This window comes from Pundamilia nyererei, unplaced genomic scaffold, assembly GCF_000239375.1.
Source record: "Pundamilia nyererei isolate P.nyererei 1_Seehausen unplaced genomic scaffold, PunNye1.0 scaffold00118, whole genome shotgun sequence".
NCBI classification, from domain to species: Eukaryota; Metazoa; Chordata; class Actinopteri; order Cichliformes; family Cichlidae; genus Pundamilia; species Pundamilia nyererei.
In genome coordinates, this window is record NW_005187519.1 from 75,529 (window position 1) to 91,018 (window position 15,490).

The window sequence follows — 15,490 nt, forward strand, 5'->3', positions numbered from 1 at the left end:
GCTGAGGTTAGTTCATGGACTGCAGACTGTTAGACTTGATGGATAGAATTAAAAACCTGCTAGCTGCAAATAATCATGTGCAGTTCTGAAAGCAATACCAACTAGATTTTGGTTGTTCTTGCAGGGAGAGAGAGGTTCTCCAGGAGAAAGAGGTGAAACTGGGCCCAATGGGCTGCAGGGACCCAAAGGTAGTCCAGGTGCACCCGGACCAGATGGGCTAAAGGTATGGTAACCATAAAACTACTGATGCTTAACCCTGAACAACAAAAAGACTCATTGCTTGCATTAAATTGTTTATAATAAGCCTTGCTGCTTACTTTGCACATTTTAGGGTAGCCATGGACCCAAGGGTGCTGCTGGAGAGCCAGGAGGTCCAGGACTTCAGGGGATCCCAGGAGAAAGAGGCATACCCGGATCTTCAGGCCCGAAGGGAGATGCTGTAAGTTAAAGAATACATTCATTACACCATCTCCAAAGAAAAAGACAGCAGCTTTACCAATAGCATGACTGTAAGAGGAGAAAAATGTAAGGTACTGTGAGACCTCGAGATATTGGGGATAATCAGAACCAAAGGAGGGAAAACTAAGAAACCATTAAGTGAACCTGATTTGTTCTAACAGGGCGCTACTGGAGAAAAAGGACCAGAAGGAAAGGCGGGGGCTGATGGAGCGAGGGTGAGTCCCCATAACCGTGATCCTTACTGCAGATGAAAAAACTGTGTGTCGAAATATTTCACTTCACCTGAAGCAAGTTTGTGATTAAATCCAAATATAAATCCCTCGAAATTCTGCTGGTTTACTTTATGATTTCTCTCCAAGTCCACTGTGCCAAGACAAAATCAAGATTGTTAATGTGAAAAACAACATATGAAATCATAGTCTACTAATAAAAATAAAAATAAAATTCACTACCTGCAGCCTGCAAAGACTAATATATGTCTAAATTATGTCTGATATATTTCCTCATGTCATTGCACCAGGGGCTTCCTGGTCCCATTGGACCTGCTGGTTCCAGTGGACCAAACGGAGTGAAGGTAAGCATAAAAGCTGTTTTTCAGCCCAGAAATGTGTTTGTTTCAGTTTAATGATTTATCACAAAGCACAGCTACAAGATGATCAACAGTGACCCTGCACTGTTTCTGTAAAACTGATTTAGAGCTCTTCAAGTCCCGTAAGGTGATTTTGTGATGATTTTATGATAACTTGTGAACATTAGATAAAAAATATATTGTTAGAGGGCTTTAAGGACTTTGTATTTGTGTAAATAAACTCTTGTTAATAAATACTGGTTATGTATTTTTGTTTTTAAATATTTACAATATTTCATTTCAGGGTGAAACCGGCCCATCCGGACCAACAGGGCGCAGAGGAACAAGAGGAATCGCTGTAGGCACAATATTTTATTTTACATTTATTTGAGCTGATATTCACTTTTTTCAATGCTGTAATTTCTTCTTGATTGTGTGTATTGGTGTGTGTGACCATGTTCACAGGGATCTACCGGTGAGCCTGGTCCAACTGGTGCTGCTGGCTTCCCTGGACCTCCTGTAAGTGGCCTGTTACAGTGTGACACACAAAACCACCGAAGGATTAACAGAATAATAAACTAGAAGGTAACTGAAGAGAGATTAATCTCTTTTTTTCTTTCCCAGGGTCCTGATGGTCAGCCTGGGGTCAAAGGTGAAACAGGTGAGACAGGTCTGAAGGGAGAAGCAGGATCACCTGGACCTCAGGGCGTGGCTGGAAAACCAGGAGAACAGGTACGCTGCCAAATGTTTTAATATATAAAATCTGAAACAATCCTTATTAATGTGGGTTCACAGTTTCTGTGAAGCAGAATTAATCACAAAGTTTTAGTTTTACATGTTCCAGTCTGAAAAGTACAAAAGCAGTGCACATATATTCAGTATCAGTGGCTCTAATAAAAATCTTAATTAATATGAAAAGGAAAAATGCCTCTTTTTCAACACTTTCAACACATTTTTACAACACTGTGAAGGAGCCACCCCTCTTTTTGAAGGATTTATTCATTTATTTGAAAGTTTTCACTCATGCATTTGTTCTTAGGCAAGCATCACTGGACCATGAGGGTGATCGGCATGCATTTCGTATGTCGCTTGGATGTAATTGGCATACATTCTGAGAGAAAAAAGTGTCTCTGGTTATGCTTTACTTGTTTTGAGAGCTACATTTGACCTTCGTTTCTCTTAATGAGTAACTTGACAGGAAGTAGATGGGTCGCGTGAAAAATTGTCCTGTGTCTGTGTTTTTCAGGGACCTGTTGGTGTGACCGGGCTGAAAGGTGGCAGAGGAACAAAGGGTCCAACGGTGAGTATTTTGACCCGGACAAGGCTCTCCAAAACTCGGTGATGAACATATTTGAGGTAAAACTTGTCTCCTTCCCACAGGGCTCCCCCGGTTTTCCTGGATTGCCTGGAGGAGTTGGTCCACCTGGTCCTCTTGTGAGTTCCTTATAAAAACAAACCTTGAAGACCTGATGCACAAAAACATCCAGTTTTCTTTTATTAAGTCACTTTTATGTTTGTATCTCAGGGTGCAGTTGGAGCAGACGGGCCTATAGGTGCTCCAGGAAAGCAGGGTCCTCCCGGGATTCGAGGAGAGAACGGAGGTCAGGGACGTCAAGGCGAGCATGGACCTCCAGGGCCACCCGGCGGATCTGGAGAGAAAGGAGAATCTGGAGAGGACGGTCCTCCTGTAAGATGAAGTTTTTTGTTGTTGTTCAAATTCAGAGATGTTTCAGTTGCTCATCAGCTCGGGTGCTTCTCCGTCAGGGTCCTGATGGGCCTCCAGGACCTGCTGGCGCCGCAGGGCAGCGAGGAATTGTCGGCCAACCCGGAGTCAGGGGAGAGAGAGGCTTGCTGGGACTGCCAGGTCCTGCTGTGAGTGCTCCCGCTAATGTTTCCTCTTTATTGTTATCGCTCACAAAGGCAACTTGCTCCTCAGCAGTGCCATTTTTTATGTTAGAGTTAGATGAGGAGGTTTGTGTTTATTTGTGCCTCAGGGTCAACCGGGAAAAGCAGGAGCACCTGGACCTCAGGGAAGCACTGGTCCTCCTGGGGGTATCGGTTTACCAGGAGCCACTGGGCCAAGAGGAGATCCTGGACCCGAGGTTTGTCCTTGAGATGGAGCTGTATAAATCAAATCTGACTTTTATTTAAGCGGTTTAAGGCTTCAATCTAAAGTGACTCTCAGAAAGTGCTGTTTATGTCTAGAAAACATAACTAGAATGTTTCTGTAGCTCAAAAGCAGATTTCTTTGACTGTTCAGTATTCACCAACTTATTAAAAGTTTATTAAGACAGCAGTTTTGTCACATTTCTTTTAACCTGTCAGTTACAGGCTTGCAGGTTTGTGGCCTTTAGCAACGACAGCACATAAAATTTGTTTTCAGTATCAGTAAATTCAGCTAAACACCTGGAAATCATAGTGCCATGTGAGTTTTTGTAGATGACTCAGCCTTATATATCACAGATCTGGTTTTTCCTTCCTCTTATCAGAAGTGAACAATTTCTTGTTTTGTTTTTCTCAGATCTTAAGTTTCTAATATCATTTGTTTATTCAGGGTATTGTTGGAGCTGAGGGGCCTCCTGGTAAGGACGGCCTAGTCGGAGAAAGGGTAAGATAAAATGTATAAAATGTATCTGTGTGTTTGTTTTAGAGGCTTGGTGTGGTCTAATCTCTGGCCTGTTTGTAGGGTGACAGGGGCAATCCTGGCCCAGAGGGTCTGGCTGGTGGTCCAGGGTCTCCAGGTACTGAGGGTCCAGTGGGAATAACAGGCAGTCCAGGTCAAATGGGTGTAAATGTGAGTTTCACAAACAGATCAACCAGGACTACAAAAACTAGAAGGTCTCTGAAAAAAAAGACCACAACAAAGAGGGATAAATTTCTAACTTTTTTTTTATTTTAAATCATGGATGGTACCAGATGTAAAACACGAGGACACGGCCATGTGGTAATTAACATGTAATCCAGCAGCCTAGTAATACTGATAATGATGTCAGCCTCTCATGTTTACGCTGTGGGCTCCACAAAACGTCCCCTCAGAAGTCTAAATCAGGCCTTTCAACTTTAACAGCTGTGTAACTGACAAAGGTGTGAACAACTGACAGTTAATGAGTTATGGCTCATTTAAATGCCATTATCTGATTGGTCATCTCCTTCCTGTCTCTGATTGGTGGATACTTTTGATGTGTTTTCACTTGCATTTCAGATAAATGGCTGAATCTGATTGTAAGACTCCTTGAAATGGACGTACACAAATGTAATCCTGTTGAGAGTTAATTATTTATTTATCCATACAGTATTGGATAGATATGTAATTCCAGCTCAGTTTAAAGCCAAATCATCACAGCTGCAGTGTCTCAGCTGCCATTCATAGTTTAAAGCTACTCTCACTCTCATGTGGACACACATAGTAATGGGCAACAATCCCAGACACCAACATAGACACTTTGTTCTTTTGCTGATTTTCAAAATAAAAGTATATTATTTATTTTACTGTGAGTACCCACTGTTATCTCCCATCAGATATTTTAGCCAATTAATTTTTTTAGTTCTCTTTTTTTTAACAGCAAGCAACAGATTAAAGTTCAGCATTAAACTCGAGCTACATCTTTAAATCCACAACTGTTACATCTCTTTTGACTTTAGGGTGAAAGAGGCCCTCCTGGACCCCAAGGACAGCCAGGAATACGGGGAAAAGTTGGCCCTCAAGGACCACAGGGGGACAAAGGAGCTGCTGGAGAGCCTGGGGAGAGGGGTCAGAAAGGTCACAGAGGATTCACCGGGCTCCAAGGCCTGCAAGGAACAGAAGTAAGAAAGATGTGTGGACATTAAGGTTACATCATGCAAACAAGAAATTAGAAGTTTTAATGTACTCCTTTGTGTTTTAGGGTGCCACAGGAGACGCAGGAGCTATAGGAGTCGTTGGACCAAGCGGTCCGAGGGTAAGCAATAATCAAAATCACATTAAAAACTAAACATAATTTCTCTTCCTGTCGTCTTGTGAAAATGTTTTTCTGATATCCACACAGGGGCCTCCTGGAGTGGTCGGTCCTCCAGGTAAGGAAGGAAACATTGGCCACCCTGGAGCTATGGGTCCTCCTGGAAGCAGAGGGAGCAGCGGAGATATCGGAGCACAGGTGAAAGAAGCTGTGATTTTTTTTTCCTGCATAGATGAAACAAGCGTGTACAAAAATTTCCATTGTGACATATTCCAGGAACATTTCTGCACTCCACAGTCAGACTTTGAGCACTTTACCACACTTATTTTATCAGTACAAAATACATTTATGTGCTTGTACAACGGTTTTCTCTCTGGTTCATGCATTACATTGGATACATCTGATAAAATTACAGTGAATGCTGTTTGTTCAGAACAAACGGGGAGGCCAGACAGACACGGGGGCACGACTGGGAAGATGGAAAGATGGGATTTGGAGCTATATAAATAAAACTGAATTAAATTGCATTGTAAACAAAGCATCATTCTGGACAGAGCTTAAACTTGTTGCTTTTAGCCTGTGATTTCTCAACAAAAGCATGAAAATATTAGCTGAAAACTCACGTTTGCCAATCGCCAAAGATTCGGTGGGATGGATTTTCATCGTCACAGCATAATGAATCATATTTTAGGATGGCAATGTGATACTTTACATCTAAAGTTAAAGTTAGAAGTCAAAGAGAGATACTCAATAAAATTTCAAGAGGAACAAAGTCATAGTAGATCATCCTCTTTGGATCAAAAATAGCTTTATATTTTAGTAACTAGAAAGCTCATTAATCATTTTCATTATTCAGGGCCCACCTGGTGAACCAGGCCCCCCTGGCCCTCCAGGATCCCCAGGACCTCCCACCTCACTTTCTGAAGACCTTTTTGCTGGCCTGGTCGATTACGAAGCACAAGGAATTCCTGAAGCCGTGGAATTCATTGAGGACGGTGTGGCCGCCGAACCTCCTCTGCTTCCCGAGTTCAACAAAGATGAAGCCCTTCCCAACAAGAACTCGGCCACACTGCGGGCAGACACCGGCATCCACGCCACGCTGAAGAGCCTCAGTGGAAATCTGCAGAACTTCCGCAGTCCTGACGGCAGCAAGAGGAACCCTGCCAAAACCTGCCAGGACATCAAGAACTGCTACCCACAGAAAAGCAGCGGTCAGGATCTTCCGGCACTTCTTCAACCATTTACTGGTTATTAGATTTTGATTTTTCTACAGTTTCAGTGATGGCGCTTGTATTTCTCATACAGGTCAGTACTGGATTGATCCAAACCAAGGAAGCGTAAAAGATGCCATCAGGGTCTTCTGCAATATGGAGACTGGTGAAACCTGCATCTCTGCCAACCCACCCAACATTCCCCGCAAAGCCTGGTGGACGAAATCAAGGCCCAATGACAACAAACCCATCTGGTTCGAGGCTGACATGAACGGTGGCACCAGGGTAAGGAGTGGATGCTTTTCTAGAAGTGGCATGCATGGTGTAGTTGCTTAAAACAAATCACTGAGCTGTTCATATGACGTGTGATTTCAGTTCCGCTACGGCAACAAGGAGGAACAACCAAACGCGGTGGCCGTGCAGCTGAAGTTGCTACAGCTTTTGTCCAAAGAGTCGCACCAGAACGTCACCTACCACTGCAGGAACAGCGTTGCTTACAACGACGAGAACAGTGGGGATCTGAAGAAAGCACTGGTCCTCAGAGCCTTCAATGGTCAAGAACTGAGAGCCCAAGGCTCCAACCGGTTACGATATACTGTCATTGAGGACGGCTGCTCGGTGAGTCTTCGATAAAATGCCTAAATTAGTTTTTCCTGGAAAATACACTGACTGATGTTTCTGTTGTTGTCCTTAGAAATCAAATAGCGCATGGGGTCAGACGGTGATTGAGTACAGGACTCAAACTTCAACCAGGCTGCCTATCATGGACTTGGCCCCCATGGACATCGGACAAGCTGATCAGGAGTTTGGCCTGGACATCGGCCCTGTGTGCTTCTCATAAAACAAGAATCCCCAGCACAGGGTTGACTGAAACTGAGTAACATCATCATCAGGGATTATAGGGAACAGGACAGGGAAGGGGGGACTTCTTTTTCTGGGAGAAAGACGAAGGCCAGATGTTTCACAGAAGTTGCTGAAGCACAGCGAACGAGAGCTTCGCAACCGCTAGGATATAATTTATTCACCTCGTCGATAAATTCACCGAACTCTAGACAAGTTCTCTGCAGTTTAGATGGAATGTAACCTTGCATGAACTGTGGAAAAGTCTTTGCAGACGAGTTAACATAAGAAGTGAAGGTTTACAGTGAATAAAAGCATTCAAACCTTTTCATTTTTATGGCTTTTTTTTTCAGTACATGCACATCCAAAGGCCAGGATAGAGAGACAGAGAGAGAGAGAGTTAACAGTAGTTTTTAATTTTCATTGAAAAGTATGTTTGAACTAAATTATTAAGTTTTGTGCAGAAACTCATTTAGCGGAAACCATTTGTATCTCCTTTTTAACACGACTGTAAATGCGAGGAATGACTGTAAATGGCAAATTATTTGTTTATTGTTGACTATGGATGTTTGAATAAAATGTCTTTCTTTGGACTGACTCTGCTCCTCCTCAAAACCAAAGCGAGAAAAGGTGAATAAACGTTCATTTTGATTGAAATTATGCAGGGTCACGAGTGCCAAAATAAAATTAATACATATATTAGATTGTTAATCAATTTTAATTAATTCATTTGAACTAGAAGTGATTAATTAAATATGTTAATACTTAATATCAATTTATTTCATTTACAACATTTGATACAGTTATTTAATTACAATTTTAATAAATAATTACATTTAATGAATTGCTTGTATATTTAGTTAATTTATTTTGGCCCTCATGGCCCTCCATTCTACCCAACTCAAAAACCCACTATCTCACCACTAGAGGGAGCCAGTGCTTTAGATTTCAACATCTGAGCACAACAACCCAGGTGGCTTGGGTAAATAAATGCTGATGATTTTGTTTTATAGATCCTCCATTATATAAATATATATCCAATATAAGTGTATACTTATTAATCTGACTAAATATTTTTCCAATGGCAACACTTTTAAAAAAAAGACAGCCGGAAAGAGAGGGAGCGGGAAGGCGTCCTTACAGGAAGAAAAAGCCAAAGGTCAGGCAGCATATGTTTCTGGGTCGACCTCTCCTCTCCTCGCTTGCTGAAAGACGTGACACTCTCGCCATTTCCTGCTGCCCGAGCTCGCTGCACATCTGTCGAGGTGGTCATTTTTAGTCGGGCCCTGCTATTTTCATTTCAAGTGTGGAAAGTTGTACGGAGCCAGATTGACAAGTGTGGCTATGCACACGTTTCCATCGGTGTGCTGCAAAGAACCTTTGCTGTAAATGCAGCTCGAGTTTATCCACTTTGCACCTTAGATGTACGTTATTTCTGCAAGTAAAATTCAGCAGGAGTAATTTAACAAATGAATCCCTCACTGCTTCACAAATCAAAGACATGAACAACTCTTATTCATTTATTGTACCGTTTTTAAGACCACGTTGAGCATATTACCTCATTGCAATGAGCTTATGTCTTATATGTTTATACATATTCTTAAAATATGTAAATAAAGATCATTTTTATTTGCATTTAATTGATTTTCTTAAAATATCAAGAATGGCTATGCTGTGTATCTGTCACTGGTGGGTTTTATCCTGCCTGTCATGCTAATGCAGGAGCTAAAACTTAAGGACTGAGTATGCACGTAAGAGCATGTGGTCTGCATGTAGTCTGTGCATTTCTGACAATCTGACAAACCAAAATTTATGTTTCTCCATTTGCATACCTTTATTCATCTCTGATTTGCTCCCTTGGGTCATGCCGGCCAGGAGACTGGTCAACAACCAGCCGTCACTGAGTAAAATTGGTTGCAATTCAATTTGTTTCAATTCATTTTTACTTATAGCACCAAATCACAACAGCAGTCACCACATGGCGCTTTGTATTGTAAAGACGCTACAAAAATATAGAGGAAACCCCACCAATAAAAAACCCAGCTATGAGAAAGCACTTGGTGACAGTGGGAAGGAAAAACTCATTTTTAACAGGAAGAAACATCCAGCAGAAAAAGGCTCAGGGAGGGACGGCCTTCTTCGGTTGGAGTGGGGAGTTACTGGCTGTTAGCACATTACCGGGGTTGCCTGTAGAGAATAGCGTCTTAAAAAATTCTATTTTGTGTCATGAAACAGTTTCTATGAGCATGCAGATGTGAACATAGAGACACTGTCAGCATGCAGGGTTTGGAAATTTAAGCTTTGGACTTAACTTTTGGCTGATGGCACTAAATAAAAAGTGAAGCTAGGAGGGTGTGATAGATGTTTGAATATTAAAACTAAGGCAAATCAGTATAACATGAAAACAATTCATGTCTATCACCCTGATGGAGCGCTAAATGAGCACTGTATGAATGCATATCAATAGTGTTATTATTATAAACGGGCATGTGGAAGTGCTTGTCCCCAGAAACTGTGCAGTCTTCTGCTAATCTCAGAGAGGAAGTCATTCCTCATCTCCTGAGGAAACACTGCACATGAGCACCAAGGCTCCTTCTCCTCTTTCCACGCCCTCCCGCTCACATGCATGTTTACATTTTGGGGTTTTCTCTGCAAGGCTTTCTGTGCCTGCTTCACCGAAACGACGGCCGCTGCAGTCTGCGACCCTGAGATGACTTGGCAGCGGCGCCCAGATCCTGACTGGGGTGTCCTCTTGTTCGCTGAGGAGCCTCGATGAGATTTCCCAGCTACACCTTTTCCTTCCTGTGCACCCTCCAACCCCACCTCACTGACGCCCCTCTAAAAAACACTTAAAGCACACTGGGAAAGGAGCATGAGAAAGGATCCAGCCTCTGGCGTGAGTTATTCTCACTGGCGTGAAAACTCTGGGCTGACAACAAAATTCTCACCATTGAAGGACGGCGTTCAGTTTTCTCTGTCAACAACAATTTGTTGGATATCCAGGGAATATGTTTTCTTGGTATTTCTTCTATAGCCTTAGCTTAATCTCATCTTTATTTCTTTTACAACTTCCCTCTGGTTTTTAAACACCCCCCACTGCTAATATCACTTTAATTGACACATTGTTGCCTACAAGGGAAATATTGTATTGAAAAAGTGATGTTAAAAAAATCCTCTGAACAATGGTTTTATAGCCAGAGATTGGATGTTAATCATATTACAGACAAAAACAGCAGAACTGATTTAAAACCAAAGTATTTTGAATGCAGCCTCATTTTCCAGACCCTACGGTTTGGTGGTAGCGGACAAAGTTTCCCTTCAGGGCTCCAGGAAGTCCCCTGTGAAACAATAGTGAGTGTTGACTTGTGATTTTTTTAGTGGCAGTGAAGCAGCCAAAGCACCCCAATGGACACATTGGAGAGTATGTGAGTTTCAGCATGATCAAGAACTGGAAAAACTAGAGACTGAAGCACCAACCGTCATGGCTGCTGACTCTTTTCTGGGTTATGAGTCCTACACATACTGCAAAACTCTATTGGAGGTCTCCCCCAGACGGGACTCAAACCCATACCCCCTGGTTTATGAGGCCAGGGGTGAGTTGTGCCAGTTTTTACTTAAAGTGACTTTAAAGAGAGACCATGATAGTAATGCTTCCACCTTTCAGGATGTTGTGCATCCCTGGGAATAATCACTTTGGATGTGAAATATAGCATTTAAGAAATATAGCTTTCTGAAAAAAAAGGTGGTCTTGCAGCACAACTTGCCCCCATTGTGGGGTAAGTTGTGCCTTTGAAGAGAATGACTTGAATTGTGCCACTGATTATTAAAGTAAAACAGTATATTTTGATCTCAGAAATTGTAATGCTCTATAAAAGCTAGACAAATTCAACACAAAATTACTTATCTAAGGTTTATTTAAAGTTATTTCACAACATCAGAGGCCAGTTTTATACAAGTCAATTGTGCCATATGAGCACATCAAAGTCAGTTTTATTAAACAAGGCCTAGTGTCACATGAACACATGTTCAGAACAAAATGAAACTCAACTGAAGACGAAATTAACTGCAATTCTCTTCACAGATCTGGTCTATTTCATAACATCCCACATGTTGATGCTACCCACTGCTCCCCTCTGGCTGTGGGTAGTTTTTTATGCACATCTTCTCTAGGGAAGACTCCGTCATCTTTTTCTTTCAGAGTGAAAATGAGCACCAGTGTCGGCACCATCAACCGTCTCAACCAAAGACTTGACTGGCCGGTCCAGATCTTTTATATCCTTTTATAGCCTTGTTTCTTTTCCATCTACCTTGTCCTTTACATGTATCGTTTTAACGTCATCCTGAATACGTTCATCTTCCTCGCCACCTGACGAATGGACTTCCCTTTCTCCACTTCATTCACTCTAAAGGAGTGGATGCCCTGCCTGTCCTCCTTATTATAAGTTCGTTGCATTATGGTCTATTTCTATTTTTGGCCTGAAATTAAGAATGTCACTGTGAAAAACTGTAAAAATACAACCTACAATTACAATAAAAGAATATGTTTAAAATATTTATAATTTGGGGGAGTTGTGCCACTGGCCAAACTTAACCCAGGCCCCTTAGCACAAATCATGCCAACGCCAACATTTTGAAAAAAAAAAAAAAAAAAAGCATGGCGTATAGACTCATAGTGTAGCTTAGCAAAGGACTAGAAAATTTGGGAAGTGTTTTCAAACTTGTCTATAACTGTTCAGACAAAAGAATCAGAGAACCTTGATTGTAGAAATTTTACAGTTTTTAAACTTAAGTGAGCCTATTTCTCATGCAGTGAGGCTCTCTTCTTTGCAGGATGAGTAAAATGGCTGACTCCTCACAAATGTACTGCCACTTGATCAGTTTCTTCTATGGCTTCCTAGAAAAAAGGGGTGGCACAAATTACCCCACTTTCCCCTACTGAGCAGAGGTCTCGAGCCACATCTTATTTCTTCAAGAAGTCAGACTTTCTTTCATTTTTAAAAGTGCTGTTGAGCAATATTTCTCCAGGCTTTTTGAACGTCTTTCAATGTGTTTCTTTGTACATTTGCTGCTTTTCCACTCTGACCATTTAGGGAGAAATGTTTTTGTTGGTTAAGCCCATTTAACACAATATATGACTCATTCAATCATAAAACAAAGTTCCTAACTCAAGAGATGAACCAGTGTTGTGTCTGCACATAAGAGCTAAGCCTCAGTGTGTCCTTAAAAAGATTTGAGGAAACTGGACAACACAAGTTCAAGGCCTAAAAAACAGAAATGGTCTCACTGGAAAGGCGGCTGTAAAGAAGCCTTCTTAAGAAGGGAAACAGGGAGAAAAGGCCCAAGTATAAAAATTACACAAGAACAGGACTGAAAATCAATGACGACAGGTCTGATAGGTTGATGAATTGGAAAGGTCTGGTTAAAATCCGCGCCAATATGTTTTTGTATGCTATATTTAAAAGATGATGGAGGCTGTGTCATAGTTTTGAGGCTGAATTTTCAACCAATGGTGTTGGAGATCATGTCAAAAATAATGGAATACGACCTGGAAAGCCCGGAGAACTATTCCTAAAGAAATGAGGGTTGAGTCAACATTTTTGCACAGTACTGTATGTTACAGTAACGACTCCAACTATCAGCTGTACTTCTCTTTGTTCTCATTTTGGCTAAAGTGCGCTTTTTTTTAGTTGTTGTTGTGGGTTTCATGACAGCTTAAAAAAAGCCAGCTGTGTTTTAAAACTCTTTAGGGAAAGCAAACCTTTTTTTTGTTTTGGTTTTTTTTTTTTGCATCAACACTTTCATTCACATGACTAAAAACGTCTTTTCTTTTTAAGCAGTTAATGCTGTGACGGCCTTTAACTTCCAGCTGAAGGTCAACAGTGGTGTTTTTCAACACCCCTGTGCCGTAAATCCACAAATCCGCCTTTTAATTGATTTAACTGATTAGATATTTTCCAGGAGAAACTCACTCATATGGTGTGACAGGAAACATTAAGAATAGATTGTAAACCTAAACCGTGGGAACTCACTGACATCACAAAATTTCAATCAGATCTGAATCTAAATGGTACTCTTAAATCTGTATACAGTACTTTCTAAAAGTATGATTTTATCTGGGTTATTGTTTAAGATCATGTATTGTACATGCCAGAGCTCCAGGCTGGTGTTTTTTCTGTTTTGTTTTGTTTTTAATCTCTTTTTGAGGTGGTATTTAAAGTCAAACGTCTCACATACACACAAAAGGCCAGTCACTTTTATGGATTCTGCCCCTAACACACCCCTCCTCCTCCAGCTGTGATGGTAGCTGATCAAAGGGGAAATGGGCTGCTATAGAATCCCACCTTTTCCCAGATCCTGGGAGGAGCCTGCGCCTGGTGGCAAAGAGAAGAACAATGGCAGGAAACTAGGAGAGGAGCTAGGGAGTTCCTGTTGGCAAGATGATCCCGAAGACGAGAGTGATGGCACGCCTCGTACAAGTGGACACTGGCCCGCTGCCCTGAGCAGGAGGAACTGTGCTCTTTAAAACTAGAATAAGGTTATTGTTTGAGATGTTTTCAAAAGTTTGATTCAAAATAACTGATGTTTGCAAGGAGGGATGTCTTAGATGTCCTGCTGCAAAATGTAAAACAACAAAAAACAAACTGAATATCAGAACACAATTGTTTGCAAGGTAAACAAATGGTAGATGTTATAGTACCCATGGTCCATTTAGACTAGCATCAAGCAGGGCTCCACCTAACCCAAGGGGTACTGCTGCAGTGGGTGGAGGTAGATGGAAAGATTAGCTCAACTATTACAGTTAGAGAATTACGTGGATCTTAAGTTCAATCTAAAGTTAAGGAGTTCAATTGAACAGATAAGGAATAATTAGGTGACTTTTTTCATGTTTTCAATGTTTTGATACTAGTGTCCGAACAGATTGCAACATAAAAAACTGTTGCGTGATTTGCCTCCAGTAATCTAAAGACTGATTTCCATCTGAAGTATTGTCTAAAGGATTAATGAAACACGTGCAAAAACAGAGTCTGTAAAATTCTAATAAACTTGAAAGGCAACATTTGGTGTGACCACCTTTATTCTTCAGCAGTCTGAACTCTCTTAGGCAGCCTTCTTTTCATGTCTTTAAGTAGTCTTCAGGAATAGTTCTCCAGGCTTCTTGAAGGACATTCAAAGCTCTTCTTTGGATGTTTCTGCCTTTTGTTCTGTTCTCTGTCAACATGATCCCACACTGCTTCAATGATGTTGAGGTCCGGGCTCAGGGAGGCCAATCCATGACTGATAGTGCTCCACTGTATGTTTTTATATAAAAGTATGAATTTACTGCATTGGCAGTGAGTTTGGGATCATTGTCATGCTGAAAATGAAGCTGCTGCCAATTAGATGCTTTCCAGATGGTGTTACACTGTGGATCAAAATCTGAAATTTGACAAGATCTCCAACACCACTGACTGAAATGCATTGATTTGAACAAAGAATCCTCCTTCCATAAGAATGGCTTCTTTACAGCCACCCTTCAGCTACGAGCATTTCTGATGATGTTTCAGATTTTTTGTCCTCTACTTGTTCAGTTACCTCAATTTTTAAGGACACATTGCACACCACACTGATATGCAAAGCTTTCAGCTATTATCTCTCTGAGAATCACCTTGTTGGTGGAAAAATGCTATTTTATGTCAAACTGAGTAATCTTTGGCATTTTTCACAGATTCAACTAAAGAAATGGAAACAAATGTGTTTTTGTGACAGGCTGCTCGTAACAAATTTCCTTAAGTCACAATTTAAAATAGTTTTGCTAGGTTGTTATGATTCCATAGGTTGTCTGTTATATGTCTTTTTGTGCTTGAAGGATTCATAAGTCAGTGTTACGTGGCTTAACAAACAAAAAAATTATTTTGAAAATGGTCAGGTACAAGGCCTGGACTGAAAAATGAGTAAATAAGCAGTTATGTCCAAAGAAAACCTTGACAGGCCTTCAGAAAGCTTGGAGAAACATTGCTTAAGATTACTTTTTAAAAAGTGGCAAGAAAGTCTGTCTTTCTCCAAAATATAAAGAAATGAGGGTTGGCTCGAGACTTTTGCACAGCACCTGTGATTTATTTTAGCTGAGCTCACTTTTGGATTTTACTTTGAAATAAAATTATTAAGCTGACTAGTTTGACACCTGTCTGGTTATATGTGCCCTACTGCAAACATGATAAAAATGCCTCACCCTACAGCAACAGAGTATTAAAGAATATTTTTCCTCCAAGATAATGGCTCGAACGTCATACAGCTGCAGAGGACAAAAAGAAAAACAAAAAATGAAACAGCTCAGTAGGATTAATTAATACTGCCTTAAGAAATGCAGTATTCTGTCATGGGTCCTAGCTACACCCCTGGCTGGCTAGAACTCGGGAAATGAACTCTCCACATGATATATTCACACATTTGATCGTGACATTCCTTTTGGAGCCTCTAAAGTCGACAACGAAGTGTTG

The 15,490-nt window shown here is 41.1% G+C and overlaps 1 protein-coding gene across 2 annotated transcripts in view; it reads left to right on the top strand.

Moving 5' to 3' along the window:
- Positions 1 to 7,340, top strand: part of LOC102206876 (collagen alpha-2(V) chain-like) — a 34,524-nt gene extending 27,184 nt beyond the window's left edge. For both annotated transcript variants that reach the window (XM_005742210.1, XM_005742211.1), the window contains 21 exons: positions 125 to 223; positions 332 to 439; positions 621 to 674; positions 980 to 1,033; positions 1,332 to 1,385; positions 1,493 to 1,546; positions 1,652 to 1,759; positions 2,274 to 2,327; positions 2,408 to 2,461; positions 2,553 to 2,714; positions 2,792 to 2,899; positions 3,022 to 3,129; positions 3,582 to 3,635; positions 3,714 to 3,821; positions 4,670 to 4,831; positions 4,912 to 4,965; positions 5,053 to 5,160; positions 5,819 to 6,173; positions 6,268 to 6,458; positions 6,549 to 6,791; positions 6,868 to 7,340. In XM_005742210.1, the coding sequence (XP_005742267.1) occupies positions 125 to 223; positions 332 to 439; positions 621 to 674; positions 980 to 1,033; positions 1,332 to 1,385; positions 1,493 to 1,546; positions 1,652 to 1,759; positions 2,274 to 2,327; positions 2,408 to 2,461; positions 2,553 to 2,714; positions 2,792 to 2,899; positions 3,022 to 3,129; positions 3,582 to 3,635; positions 3,714 to 3,821; positions 4,670 to 4,831; positions 4,912 to 4,965; positions 5,053 to 5,160; positions 5,819 to 6,173; positions 6,268 to 6,458; positions 6,549 to 6,791; positions 6,868 to 7,014 (2,439 nt within the window). In that variant the 3' untranslated portion in view covers positions 7,015 to 7,340. The remainder of the gene's footprint in view (positions 1 to 124; positions 224 to 331; positions 440 to 620; positions 675 to 979; positions 1,034 to 1,331; positions 1,386 to 1,492; positions 1,547 to 1,651; positions 1,760 to 2,273; positions 2,328 to 2,407; positions 2,462 to 2,552; positions 2,715 to 2,791; positions 2,900 to 3,021; positions 3,130 to 3,581; positions 3,636 to 3,713; positions 3,822 to 4,669; positions 4,832 to 4,911; positions 4,966 to 5,052; positions 5,161 to 5,818; positions 6,174 to 6,267; positions 6,459 to 6,548; positions 6,792 to 6,867) is intronic.
- Positions 7,341 to 15,490: the final 8,150 nt, after the last annotated feature.